Genomic DNA, 12,448 nt, shown 5'->3' with positions numbered 1-12,448 from the left:
GCTTCTCCATACCCCAGCCCTTCCTGAACCAAGGAAGTACATCAGACTCAACAGTATGTGAGAGGCCATGTAGGAATTAGGAGAAAATTGTGTGGTCTGCGAAGTTTTCAAAGCAAGAAATGCCTCACATTTTCTAATGTAGAATGCAGACTGAATGCCTGTGGATGAGCTGTCTGAGGTGCAGCAAGACTGTTTAGAAAGCAGCACTGAGGTCAGCTCTCCCACATGTGGCCCTTCTGTAGGGAGGAGGTGGTGGCATGTTGGGTCTTCTTTGCCCAATTAGGATTATGCTTCAAGAAGTCCCCTTGATGAGGAACAGACAGCAAGTTGAATTCAAGATAAACTATTTTTGAGCAGTAGGCCTGGCAAATCCCAAATCAGCCAAGCTTGGACAGCACCCTTAGTGCATCTTCCCTTCCTAGGTGGGCCAGGTGCACACTTAGCTGGCCCAGGGAGGCAGATGGCTCCCTTGCTACCACCATCTCAATCAGGGCCCGCAATGGTGAGCGACTGGGCCGCAGTGAATAGGCAAAGGTGGACCAAGTAGCAGGCAGCCCATATCTTGCAGCCAGGTGTCGAGTGGTGCCATAGGCCATATATCCAGCAGGCCCAGGCTCAGGATCCAACAGCACTATCAGTTCCTCCAGCACCTCCAGTTCATCCAGGAGGCGAGACAGGGGCTGCGACTCCAGACCTGGCAGACCTGGGAAATGGAAAGTAAAAGGGAGGGAGGGGCAGACTTCTAGGTCACCCCTCACCTGTATGTGTCCTGTTTCCAACTAACCTTTGCCTGAGAGTGGAAGCAGAGATACTGTCCCTGTGGTCCTTTTCTCCAGTGCCTCCGGGGCACCTGGGAAAGGTGAGTGTAAGGAGAGGATGTAGGTGTTGGGGTCTCCACAAACCAAGCCAGGAGAGGGAAGGGAAATGGCTTTTCCCTTGCGGGGACAGTAGTATCTTTGTAGGAGGATCACTGCAAAGATCAGGAGTAGGACCAGCAAGGAGATCAGTACCAAAGACAGAACAAAATTTGGCAGCGTGTTGGTGCTCTCAGTTGTCCATGAGAGACTGGAACTCACTGGTGAACTAGGGGCTCTGGTTTCTTGAGATGACATAGGGCAGAAGTCCTTGGAAGGGATGGGCTTCTGGGAATAAAGATTTGGGAATAAATAGGGAGTCCAAGTGCCACGCCTGCCCCAACAGCTCAAGCCCCTCCCATCCTTATATCCTTGGATGGGGCTACATCCACTGTTCCATCCTGTCCCCACTCCACTCACCCCACACTACCTTAACCCAGTCCGCCTTCCCCACATCCCATCAGGCACACCACTTTGAGGTACTGCTTGGCCCTTCTGTGGGGAGGAGACCTTGTCTTAACTGCTGAAGGCCCACGCCTGCCTCTAAACAAGCCTCACAGGCCTGCCCTACAGCCCTCACTCACCCCTTACGCGGCTTCCTGGGTCCAGGCCCTGCCCATCGACCCCCAAACCATGCCTCCCGCCCCTCCTTGAGCAAGCCGTGACCCAGACCCTGGAGGCCGCCCAGCACCTCTTTACAACGTTGTAAGGTTCTGCTTCCACGGCTTCCCACGGGAGTGGAGGCTGCAACCCCACTGCTGCAGGGACTACATTGCTCTGAGTTGTTGGGGTTGCAGTGTCCAGGAGGACACTTTCTGAACGGGTGCGTTAAGAAATCGCCGAAGTCATTGAGTCCGCAGTTTTCCACGAACTCGAAGTCTAGAGGGAATCAAACGCATGATCCTGAGCGGCTGAGCGAGCCCCCAAACCTCTGCTGTATTAACTTCTCTCCTTTGCCCCATCCCAGTAGGTCCCGCCCCTTCAGCACGCACCCAGCCTAAGGGTGCCCGCCCTCGCCTTCTCTTCTTTTCACACTGATCCCGCCCCTTTCACCACTTTATATTGGCCTCTCCCCTTTTTCCTCCACCCACTCTGCACCAGGCACTGCCCATACCCGAATTCACCCACAAAAAGGCCAACCTTTCCACACAACCGCTAGCCCCCACCCCGCCACTAGCGGGCCCCATCTCTGTCCTCCACATAGGCTCTGCCAGCCGGCCTTGTCTTACCTGCTGAAGGCCGACGCCTGACTCTAAACAAGCCTCACAGGCCTGCGCTACAGCCCTCACTCACCCCTTCCGCGGCTTCCTACCACCACACGGATTGATGGGATTGATGCATATACCTGGTCCGCTCCTCACCTGGGCAGGGAGGCGGCCCGAAGCGCTCTAAGCACCTGCTGCAGCACTTGCTGTCAGGGTTCCAGTACTCCAGGTGGCCGCAGTACTGGGAGGCTTCCGGCTGTGGTAAGACCTGAGCCATAAGCAGCAAGGCGACACGGAGGAAGCGTCCGGTCCCCATCTGGGCAGGTCCTGCACACCGCAGGCTGTGGCCACAAGACTTCCAACCACAGCTCTTCTGCTACACTTTCCAGAAATCCCAGGGGAAGAAGGAAGTAGGAGAATTCCTTGCGGGGAAGGAATTCCCTGGCTTCTTTGGAAGCGGGAACCTAACCCCCACCAGAGGCCCCAGGCCAACTCCTGGTCCATTATCAGGACCCAAGAGGCCTCAAGATGGCTAAGGAGAACTCTAGATCTGGTATCCACCCTCCCTTTTCCATAGCACCTGGCTGCTGTGGAGAATATTATGTTATTAGAAGCGCTTAGAGCCAGCCAGGCCATAGTGGCCTGTAGGCCTGTTACTCAGAAGTTGCCGAGGGAGGACTGCTAGAGCCCAGGAGTTGGGAGATCAGCCTGAGCAAAATAGCAGGACGCTGTCTTGAAGGAAGGAAGGAAAATTACTTAGAAAAGTAAACCCCTTAGAACAGCACCTGGCATATACCAAATTCACTTTAAGTGTTAAGTATTACCACCATCTCAAGAGTGGTGGTCTTCAAGAACCCAGCCCTAACTCACTAGAGACTCCCACTGAACTACCAACCACCTCTCCCCTCCTGACCTAATCTCTTCCATGTTAGGAATCCTCCAACCTGCCATAAACAGATACCTCCCCTTTGAGGATGTCTCAAATGGAGAAGCTGAGGTTTCCAGGACAAAGGTATCCCCACCCCACCAGTACAGACCTGAGCCCAAGCCTCTCTCACATTAGTAGTTCGAAGTGCTTCTGCTGAGCGTGTGGCTGGAAGCCAGCAGTTTTCTCTCTCTCTTTTTTTTTTTTTTTATCGGAAGTGTGGAAGGAAACTGCAAACCACAGATGACGCTCTAAACCCTCAGTGTGGAACTTTATTAGGTGAGGCACAGTAGAGAAAATCCTTGTTATAAAGATTACTTAATGGACTTCTGGAGCCTGGGGAAGATGGGGCTAGAGTGAAGGGGAGTTTGAGGGGTCCTTGCCAGAAACATCTGTGACTGTCAGGGGTGAAGGGTAAGGGAGCCAGTCTTAGAAGTGGTATGCCGGTGGTCTGGGGAATGGTGATAGTTCCTTTCTCGGGGACGGTGGCCAGTATGGGACCTCAGGGGTGATCTGGGAATAGGAAGGGAGAGAACTGGGTTAGAGCCATTGGGAGTGGCTCTGGGATGGGCAGGGTAGTCATTAATATAACTAGTGTTTCACAAGGTGGTTTCAGGAAAGGGCACTCAGGGATCAATCTCAGGGTTGGAGATCTAGGCTGGTCTTGGATTTGAGGTTCAAGCTGGTTTGGGGATTGAGACTGAGGTACTAGTTTTCAGATAGAGCTCATGACTATTCTTAGGGTACAAGAGTCTTGGGACACTGACTGGGATTTAGGATTAGGCTCATCTCAGGGTCCTTAGCTATAAGAAATCTTGACAGACTGGTCCCGAGTTACCTGTGCCTAGGTCACTGCCCATAGAGCTGCCGCCTGAGGTTCCATGATATGGGTCGCAGGTGCATGAAGTTGCAAAAGCCACCTTGGGTACATTCCCTGAGTAGAGGATAGAGGGATACAGGAAACTTTCCTCACTGAGTGTGTTTGAGCCTTCCAGCACACACTCAAGAGTCTGGGACTCTGAGTGTCTGTCCCACCCTTAAACTACCATACCCCATTTCATACTGATGACAGCATGACTCCTGAAAGTCGGTGACAGGAGTCAGCTCAGCATGCACAGCCTGACCGTTGAACCAGAGGTTATTGAGTTCAGCCACTGCCCCCTCTGCATCTTCATCCTGCCAAAACTGGAGAAAGTGGGTGGCTGTCAGCAGCAGAACTTGTGATCTTCAGGAAACTAGATAGTAGCTCTGAGGCTAGACAGGATTTAACTTAGTAATGGACCTCAAACTGTGAAGTTTCAGTGATGGTCACCAGCATTGAAATGCTTCCAATTCAGGGCTGGGGAAAGGGGGGCTGGCAGCAAGCACCTTGACATAGACATTGTCCACGAGGTGGTCCCCTAGGCTGTCACACACATTCATCTCTTTAATCTCCCCATACTTCTCCTGCAGTTCTGTGAACACTTCCTGCAGAAGACAAGGAGAAACTCAGTTAAGCTGGCAGAGGAAACCCAACCTACCCCTGCTGACTCTCACCTCAAAGAAGTTATCATAGTGTTCCTTCACCTCTACATCGCTCATGTGACCTAGAGGTGGGGAGCAGGGTGAAATCAGGAGACGTCCTTCCTGCAAGGCTGTCTGCCCTGCTCTTGTCCTGTCTAGTCCCTTACTCACAATGAGATCCATCTGCGGTTGGGGCAGTGTTCTGTGATTCGGATATAGGTTGAGCAGCACTATGGTCTGAACAGAATTTAAAAGGGGGCGGGACCTGAGGTCGGAGGGCAGGGCTTCATGCAGAGAGGGAAGTACCCAAGTTTGGGAGTGGAACCCTGCACCAGAGAAGAACTCTAAGCATCATCAGTGCATCAGCGGTGCTTGCCCCTTAGAAAGAGGTGGGGGAGGACCTAGAGACAATAGACGGCCCAACGGCACAGTCTGTCATAGGGGGGTGTGGTCAAGTCTCAGGGAGCGGGCGTTGAAAGCTAAGGGGAGGAACTTGCAGAGAGGGCCTACCAGAAAACAGCCGGACCTTAGAAATACGGAAAAGGTGGGACCTAGCGATGATGGACAGCAGAAGGGGAAGAGCTTGAAGGTGGTAGCCAGGCGGGATCCGAGTTCGGACTCATCTGGCTGAAAGTCGGTTTATTGTGAAGCCGGGAGCGTCGGTCCCCGTGCCGGCAGGCCCCGAGCTTAAAAAGAGCAGTTAACCCTGGAAGAGGTGCAAAGACAGTGGTGAATTAGGGGCCGGGAAGGTCAGACACCCCAGAAACACCGTCCCCAACCGTCCGGCTACCAAGGACCAAAGCCCTAGCCCCCAATTCTCGAGAGGACACTCCCTGCGCCTGTTCTCACTTGTCCTTCTCAGTCCCGAATATCGAAACTAAATATTCAGCCATTTTCACTCGAACCCTCTAGCTTGCCCGATCCTTACGTCACTTCCGGTACTTAGGAGCGTTGGGAAGTGTAGTTCGTCTCTGCCTCCGCACGCTTATCACGCGCTCACAGACTCCCTAGTGCGCTTGCGCATTGGAGGTCCGCGCCCCCCTTTCACAAACACCGCCGGGAGGTTCCTGAATGCGCATGCGTACAGCGTTTCCTCTCCAAAAAGAAAGAACTACAAACTCCAGCGAAACCTGCGGCACCTCTCGCAAACGTCCGTAGTTGAAAATACCAAAGGCATCCAAGGTAAAGGAAATAAAACTCCACTGGTGAGTTTTGAGTCGCTTCGCGAACCCCAATAGATATAAAGAGCTTCGTTCACTCGTCCTGCTTGCTAATGGGAGCTGTGTGCCCTTCTTTCATCAAACCCACATCTGCATTTGTCTGATTTGTCGTAATAGGGGCGTGGCTGTTCGTGATCTCTGCATCTGTTACTTGGGTCTTGCCCCGCAGACCCTTAAGAGGACCCGGTCTAGCGCAAATATGAACTTGGAGAGGGTGTCCAATGAGGAGAAGTTAAACCTGTGCCGGAAGTACTACTTGGGTAAGGGCCAATCCCTGAGGGTCTCGGGAGAAAAGAGGGGACTGAATTAGAGCGCTTGAGGGATAGAGGGCCTAGGGGCTTGGATTCGTGGGTCCCTAAGGGTAAAGCAGCTGGAAACTCCGACTCCTGGATCTGAGAGAAGGGAGGGTCCTGAGGAAGGAGGAAGTTGAGATCTCATCCTATAAGAAGTTGAAGAATCAGATTCCTGGAACCCAGGGAGGAGCCAGGATCCCTGAGCCCCTGACCGCAGCGATCTCCCGTTGAACTAGATCTTCTGTGTGGGCTTTGGTAGAGATCCTTATTGCTTTATAACCCAGTGTGGATTATCTTCCTAGGTGGGTTCGCGTTCCTGCCTTTTCTGTGGTTGGTCAACATCTTCTGGTTTTTCCGAGAGGCGTTCCTCGCCCCAGCCTACACAGAGCAGAGCCAAATCAAAGGCTGTAAGTCTAGGGCACAGAAGAAAGGGGAAGTGGGGGTGGGGGGTGGATGGTCCAGAATTCGGGGATCTGTGAAAGAGAAGAGAGGGATGGTCAGGGTGAGTCCAAAGAGCATCTGGAGGCCAACCCTCCTCATTCCTGTTCCCCATTATAGATGTCTGGCGCTCAGCTGTGGGCTTCCTCTTCTGGGTGATTGTGCTCACCACCTGGATCACCATCTTCCAGATCTACCGGCCCCGCTGGGGTGCCCTTGGAGACTACCTTTCCTTTACTATACCCTTGGGCACTCCCTGACAACTTCTCCACAGCCTGGGGACCTGATTTCTCCCTGGATGGGCTCCTCTGTTTTAAGTTCACTTTCAAGCCCCAAAGACATGTGTCCATCACCTGTCATCTCTGTTGACATCCCCAATAAATAACCCTAACTTTTGATATTGACTTCCTGAGATCTTTGGACGTTGAAGCATAAAATGATCATTAACATTCAAAAACATTTAGTGAGTGCTTACTTTGTATCAGGTTTAGTGCTTCACAAATTATATGCATTTTTTTCCCCCACTGAAAACTAATAACCCTCTGGAATAGTAACTTTCCTGTTCATGAACCCTATTTTACAGATGAGAAGCCAAGAAACAAATAACATGCCCACTTCTAGAGGGTGCTATCCTGTAATGGTGGTTGTGAATTCAAAAACATGACTTTCTGGGCAGAGGATGTGGCCCAGTGGTAGAGCATAAGCCTAGAGTACATGAGGACCTGGGTTTGATTCTTGGCATCACAAAACTAAACAAAAATATGAATTTCCTACTCTGGGCCCCAATATTCTCATTAGAATACAAATCAGGATGCTACCTCCTAGGAGTTTATCTGGCCAAGACATGTGCTAAGTGGAAATTTTTCATTCTCTGAAGGAAGTGTTGTCTGCAGCAAAAGAGGTGTTCAAGAACTTTCTCAGAGAAGCCTTCTTCGAACTTCCCATTTAAAATTTAAATTCCTGTCTTGCTCCCTGTTACCATTTCAAGCTATATTCTTTCTCTTATCATCAATCATTTGGAATATGTTATCTGATTATTGCCTATCTTCCATCCTCCAAAAGATAAGCTCCATTAGGGCAAGGATTTTTGTTCACTGCAATTTCCCCAGTGCCTAATTATTTGCTAAATGAATGAGATTGTACCTGAAATTAACATGTAGCTGGGCATCTAACTAGTGCTCCGGAAGAGGAGGCCACTTCTAATTTAAGATTAGTCTTCCTTTTAGGAACCAGAGGGACTCCTACTAACCCTGTAAATAGGTAAATCGGTGTTCCCCAAACCTAACACTACAACTCCCCACAAGCCTTGCGATGCCGGAGCTTTTGTTTCCCACCGCGCCTCGCGTCGCGAGGGCGGCGTTACAGATTGAGTCTCGGGAGCTAGGACTACACCTCCCAGGAAGCACCCCGGGTTGTCGTTGGTTTGTTTCCGGAAGCGGCAGCCCAAAAGGTGGGACCTAAGGCTGGGAGCCGTGGGGGCGGCAGCTGTCAATTGGCCAGCGAACGAAATTGACGACTTGGCTGACTAATGGGAACAAGAGACTGTGGAAGGGGCCCACCCACAGAAGGGGAAGAAGGGAGGCGGCGGCCACTGCTGCAGTCGCGGCTGGACACTGCTCAAGCTGGAGGGCCTTCCGTACACGGAGCTTACCTTTGACCTCTCCCCGCTCGCCTCTTGCCTTGATTTGTGACACTAGGCACTTTTGGTTTTTTTGTGACCCAGCTAGCCAGACTCCGAAGCCAAACCATGTTCCCGGTGAAGGTGAAAGTGGAGAAATCAGGTGAGAACCCAGAGATCGGGGGCCTGAAAGGGAGCACTGTGCTGTTCAGGGTATTGGAGGTCTGCTAGGCAGGAGTATCGCGAAAAGGCGGCTAGGTGACTTCTGCTTGCAGCCCATCTGACAATCGCGATATCAGGCATCGATCATTCCATCCCCGTCTGTGCTGACAGTAGCTTTGAGATTGAATGGTGGTGGTTCAGACAGCTGGTTTGGTAAGAGGAGGGGATTTTCAGCCGGTAACTGAGAAGGGCCCTTTTCTTGCCCCCACCTCAGTTTCTCCGATTCCAGCAGTGGTCATGTGTCGTTATGCTGTGAATTTGAAAAATAAGGACTCTTAACCCTCACAGTCACTATATTCCAATAATCCTAGGAATAAGGAAGTGCATTGGATAGGGAAACAAGCTCAGACAGAAGAAGTTATTTTGGATTGGGGCAGAGCTGATGGGAATCCAAGACTGGCCTGGTAAAACCAGTGGGGAGGCAAAGAATTCAAACAAAAATATAATAGTCGAATGACATCCGATGAATATTATTAAATATAGAAGACAAGAGCTGAGTTTGGTGGTGTAGTTCTTATCCTGTGGAGGATAAGAGAATCACTTGAGCCTGGGAGTTCAGGGCCTGCCTGGGCGATATAGCAAGACTTTGCCTTTTAAATCTTAAAGAGAGAAGTTAAGGAGATCAGGAGTGAGGAGTGAGGCAAGGTACAGCAGAATGCTATGAAAATGATATTAGAGGGAACTGCCAAACAAAGGAAGTGGTTTTGAAGAAGGCCTGAAAAAGGCCCAGAAATAGAAGCCTTACCTGATGAGTTGGGGGGACAGTAGGGAGGCCAAGGAGGCTGAAGCAGAGTGAGGTAGAGAGGAGGTTGAAGCAAAGAGGTGTTCAGGGTTGACAGATCTTGTGGGCCCAGGTGAGGACTTAGGCTTTTGCTTTGAGAGAAATAAGGATCCAAGGGAGGGTTTTGAACTCAAGTGGCTTAATAAAGGACCTTCCCAATGCCAAAAAAATATTCAGACCCCTTAGGGGTCTGAACACAAATGATGGTAGGGGCTAGAGATAGACCTGTGAACTCCAGTCTGAGTGAAGACTCCATCCTCTGGGGGGCGCTGTGGAGTCCTGGAGGATTCTAAGCTGGGGAAAATCAGGGTCTTGTTTTTTTGATTTTGGAAATTCCCCTGGCTACCTTGAGATACTGAAGTTAGGATCCCAAGGAAAAGAGAAGACAGGACCAGGATGGGCAGGATAGAAAGGGTGAAGGAGGGAAGACACTCAGGAGGCCAAGTGGTCAAGCCATGGGGTTAGAGGGCCGAGGCCAGTGTAGGGCCCGGTGCATAAAAAGAGCACAGGGTGATGTCCAAGGGGAGGTGTCTAAGTTATAGGATCTACAAGTTGGGATTCAGGAGAGAAGCCAAGACTGGGACAGAGATGTGAACATGATGCAAGGCTCTTTGCTACAGTCTCAGCTGCCCCAACCCCCATCTTTAAACTATCTCTCCTCTAAGGGATGTTGGGAATCTCTGTATCTCTCAGTCTCTGCCGGCTGTACCCTTTTAGCATGCCTGGACCAGGCAATAGTATTGGCCCTGGTGGAGATATACATACAGAGGTGACTTCTGCTTGGTACCCTTTGCCCCCAGAGTTGGAGATGGCCAAAGCCCGGAACCAACTGGATGCTGTTCTGCAGTGTCTGCTGGAGAAGAGTCACTTGGACAGGTTGGAACCTGGTCCAGGGTGGGATCATGGGGCTGGAGCTCTGGCAAATTGAAACTCCTGATCCTGGGTGGATCTGGGTGGGACCCCAGAGGCTAATTTTGGGAGAAAGGTGTCTCATGGGGAAGCCACTTGATGCAGTCACACACACACCAGGCCCTGGGAACCCTGAGCCAATAGTTCTCTTCTGCTACTAGGGAGCGGCTGGACGAGGAAGCTGGGAAAACCCCCTCAGACACCCACAACAAGTAAGCTGTTTTATAGGATCTGGATCCGAGAATGTGGTGGGTAACTTCTTTCCTCATCTAGTCCCTGGCCACTCTGCCTGTGCTTTCTCTGATACACTCCTAACCACACTACATATACAAAAACTGTGACAGAAGCAGTTTAGGTCCCCTCATGGTTGGCATCTAGAACTCTACGGTATGAGTGGGACACAAGACTCAGGGGTCCCAGGGTGCCCTTTCAGGGGGTTTGGAGCAGGTATTTGTTTGAAGGTCAGCCTGCTAATGCCCTGTCTTTCCCCACAGAGATTGCTCCATCGCAGCCACTGGCAAAAGGTAAGGTGGCAGGGGCCCCAGCCAGTGGATGTGGTTTCCAGCCCTCACCCCTGTCTTGACACTTCCCTTCCTCACACAGGCCATCTGCCCGCTTCCCCCACCAGCGGAGGAAGAAGAGGAGGGAGATGGATGATGGGCTAGCTGAGGGAGGGCCTCAGCGATCCAGTGAGTAGGCAACCCCTAGAGGGGGGGTGGGCAGGGAGCCAGGGGCTACATAAGGATGCTTACTTACCTCCCACCCTCACCACCCCAGACACATATGTGATCAAGCTGTTTGACCGGAGTGTGGACTTGGCCCAGTTCAGTGAGAATACACCGTTGTACCCAATCTGCCGAGCCTGGATGCGCAACAGCCCCTCAGTGCGCGAGCGTGAACACTCACCCAGCTCACCACTGCCCCCACTGCCCGAAGATGAGGAGGTGGGATGGGTGGTGGGCCCCAGCCCAGCAGCCAGGGAGGGCAGTGGGTAGACAGGCTCAAGGGACCCTCCCCTTAAGCTAGTGGTTGTCAAGTATAGGTCCCTAAGTCTCCCAAGTGAATGTTGGACCAGGTGAGGCACACAGATGTACATACTCAGGCTAGGGGTATGGACAGAGGTCCCCTGAGGCAGGCAGACATGGCAATGTGGCCTTAGGGGAGAGGCAACAGGGCTCCCTCGGTCCAAGACATGACCTCCATTATTGGGTTCCCAAGGGCTAAAGGGCTGAACAGGGATCCTTAGTACAGATAGGTGAGGCTACTAGGTATTGCATGGACCCTCCGGGCTATGGAGGGATAGATGGGGATCTGTTAGTCATCTGGCCTGAGAGGGTAGACAGGGGTCCCCAGGACATACATATGACCCTTTGAACTATTAAGATGCAAGCAGAGCCGGGCATGGTGCACACGCCTGTAATCCTAGCAGCTCAAGAGGCTGAGACAGGAGGATTGCGAGTTCAAAGCCAGCCTCAGCAACTTAGAGAGGTCCTAAGTAACTCAGTGAGACCCTGTCTCTAAATTTAAAAAAAAAAAAAAAAAAAAAAAGGCTGGGGTGTGGCTCAGTGGTTGAGCACCCTGGATTCACTCCCTAGTACAAAAAAAAAAAAAAAAAAAGATCAGAGCAGACCACGGTAATGGTGGAAGAGAGTTCCTAGGTGACACAGACGTGACCTCCCACCCCAGGATGACAGGTATAGATGGGGTTTCCTGGGCTGGGCAAGGGTAGACAAGGGTTCTTAAGCTGACAGGAGAAGACAGGTATCCCTAGAGCAGACAGAGCTGACTTCCAGGCTGTTTAAGGTATCTGTCCTTCAGATATGAGTCCTCCAAGTATAGATTTCCCAGTGAGCCCCTTAAGTCTATTGTCTGGGAAAGTCAAGAAGGATAAAATGTGTACTCCCACCCCTTTGCTCTGATTCTCTTGGGCCTGGTATGGGGTATTGTATCTCTAGGGTTCAGAGGTCGCCAACAGCAAAAGTCGTGATGTGTACAAGCTGCCTCCACCTACAGCCCCTGGGCCACCTGGAGATGCCTGCAGATCACGGATTCCATCCCCACTGCAGCCTGAGACCCAGGGCACACCCGATGATGAGGTGGGTATAGGAGGCTGGCCTGAGGCTGTGGGTCATGTTGTGGGGCTCCAGTATGTTCACCTGATCTCTATCCACACAGCCCTCTGAGCCCGAACCTTCACCCTCCACACTCATCTATCGTAACATGCAGCGCTGGAAACGCATCCGCCAGAGGTGAGGATCCCCCTGCTGGCTTCCCCCCATGACCTCTTTTTCCATTTATTGAATCCTGGCTCTACCTCACCAGGTGGAAGGAGGCATCCCATCGGAATCAGCTTCGTTATTCAGAAAGCATGAAGATCCTCCGGGAGATGTACGATCGACAGTGACATTCCCAGCTCCTCCAATAAATATCCCCCAACCGTACACTAGCGTGTGTTCCAGCCGTTTCTTCCCAGCCCAAAC

General features: G+C 51.7%; 4 protein-coding genes across 5 annotated transcripts; 2 read left to right on the top strand and 2 right to left on the bottom strand.

Moving 5' to 3' along the window:
- Window positions 1–327: 327 nt before the first annotated feature.
- On the bottom strand, window positions 328–3,178 carry Igflr1 (IGF like family receptor 1). The gene is made up of 5 exons (XM_078033191.1): window positions 3,097–3,178; window positions 2,216–2,435; window positions 1,546–1,733; window positions 785–1,142; window positions 328–703 (listed from the first exon to the last, which is right to left on the bottom strand). The coding sequence occupies exons 2-5, from the start codon at window positions 2,373–2,375 to the stop codon at window positions 378–380; spliced, it is 1,032 nt and encodes a 343-aa protein (XP_077889317.1). The 5' UTR covers window positions 2,376–2,435; window positions 3,097–3,178; the 3' UTR covers window positions 328–377.
- Window positions 3,179–3,228: 50 nt separating this feature from the next.
- Window positions 3,229–5,409, bottom strand: U2af1l4 (U2 small nuclear RNA auxiliary factor 1 like 4). Its single transcript, XM_013360909.4, is given in 10 exon segments — window positions 3,229–3,497; window positions 3,823–3,918; window positions 4,036–4,169; window positions 4,353–4,451; window positions 4,521–4,570; window positions 4,659–4,694; window positions 4,697–4,728; window positions 5,115–5,180; window positions 5,182–5,193; window positions 5,337–5,409. Coding segments are annotated over 10 exon segments (681 nt in total). The 5' UTR covers window positions 5,381–5,409; the 3' UTR covers window positions 3,229–3,385.
- Window positions 5,410–5,511: 102 nt separating this feature from the next.
- Psenen (presenilin enhancer, gamma-secretase subunit) lies at window positions 5,512–6,836 on the top strand. Of its 2 annotated transcripts, none has more exons than XM_005330581.5 (4): window positions 5,512–5,669; window positions 5,825–5,967; window positions 6,303–6,407; window positions 6,559–6,836. In XM_005330581.5, exons 2-4 carry the CDS (start codon window positions 5,907–5,909, stop codon window positions 6,696–6,698), a joined length of 306 nt encoding a protein of 101 aa, XP_005330638.1. In that variant the 5' UTR covers window positions 5,512–5,669; window positions 5,825–5,906; the 3' UTR covers window positions 6,699–6,836. The 2 variants fall into 2 exon arrangements, with proteins under 2 accessions (XP_005330638.1, XP_005330639.1); XM_005330582.5 differs by having other exon boundaries at window positions 5,535–5,692.
- A 1,167-nt stretch (window positions 6,837–8,003) lies between these two features.
- Window positions 8,004–12,409, top strand: Lin37 (lin-37 DREAM MuvB core complex component). Its single transcript, XM_005330583.5, has 9 exons — window positions 8,004–8,219; window positions 9,860–9,935; window positions 10,130–10,180; window positions 10,463–10,492; window positions 10,572–10,657; window positions 10,746–10,912; window positions 11,924–12,064; window positions 12,144–12,217; window positions 12,291–12,409. The coding sequence occupies exons 1-9, from the start codon at window positions 8,186–8,188 to the stop codon at window positions 12,370–12,372; spliced, it is 741 nt and encodes a 246-aa protein (XP_005330640.1). The 5' UTR covers window positions 8,004–8,185; the 3' UTR covers window positions 12,373–12,409.
- Window positions 12,410–12,448: the final 39 nt, after the last annotated feature.

This window comes from Ictidomys tridecemlineatus, chromosome 15 (genome assembly GCF_052094955.1).
Source record: "Ictidomys tridecemlineatus isolate mIctTri1 chromosome 15, mIctTri1.hap1, whole genome shotgun sequence".
Classification (NCBI taxonomy): domain Eukaryota; kingdom Metazoa; phylum Chordata; class Mammalia; order Rodentia; family Sciuridae; genus Ictidomys; species Ictidomys tridecemlineatus.
This window is presented reverse-complemented; position numbering and strand designations above follow the sequence as displayed.

What these genes read in the sequence shown, in the direction of transcription:
- Igflr1 (XM_078033191.1), bottom strand. Translation starts at nt 2,375, where the DNA reads ATGGGGACCGGACGCTTCCTCCGTGTCGCCTTGCTGCTTATGGCTCAG. An exon ending in CGGGCCGCCTCCCTGCCCAG is followed by an intron (nt 1,734 to 2,215) that starts GTGAGGAGCGGA and finishes GATTCCCTCTAG; the next exon opens with ACTTCGAGTTCGTGGAAAAC. An exon ending in GCTTCCACTCTCAGGCAAAG is followed by an intron (nt 704 to 784) that starts GTTAGTTGGAAA and finishes TCCATTTCCCAG; the next exon opens with GTCTGCCAGGTCTGGAGTCG.
- Psenen (XM_005330581.5), top strand. Translation starts at nt 5,907, where the DNA reads ATGAACTTGGAGAGGGTGTCCAATGAGGAGAAGTTAAACCTGTGCCGG. An exon ending in GTGCCGGAAGTACTACTTGG is followed by an intron (nt 5,968 to 6,302) that starts GTAAGGGCCAAT and finishes TTATCTTCCTAG; the next exon opens with GTGGGTTCGCGTTCCTGCCT. An exon ending in GCAGAGCCAAATCAAAGGCT is followed by an intron (nt 6,408 to 6,558) that starts GTAAGTCTAGGG and finishes TCCCCATTATAG; the next exon opens with ATGTCTGGCGCTCAGCTGTG.
- Lin37 (XM_005330583.5), top strand. Translation starts at nt 8,186, where the DNA reads ATGTTCCCGGTGAAGGTGAAAGTGGAGAAATCAG. An exon ending in ATCGCAGCCACTGGCAAAAG is followed by an intron (nt 10,493 to 10,571) that starts GTAAGGTGGCAG and finishes TTCCTCACACAG; the next exon opens with GCCATCTGCCCGCTTCCCCC. An exon ending in CACTGCCCGAAGATGAGGAG is followed by an intron (nt 10,913 to 11,923) that starts GTGGGATGGGTG and finishes TTGTATCTCTAG; the next exon opens with GGTTCAGAGGTCGCCAACAG.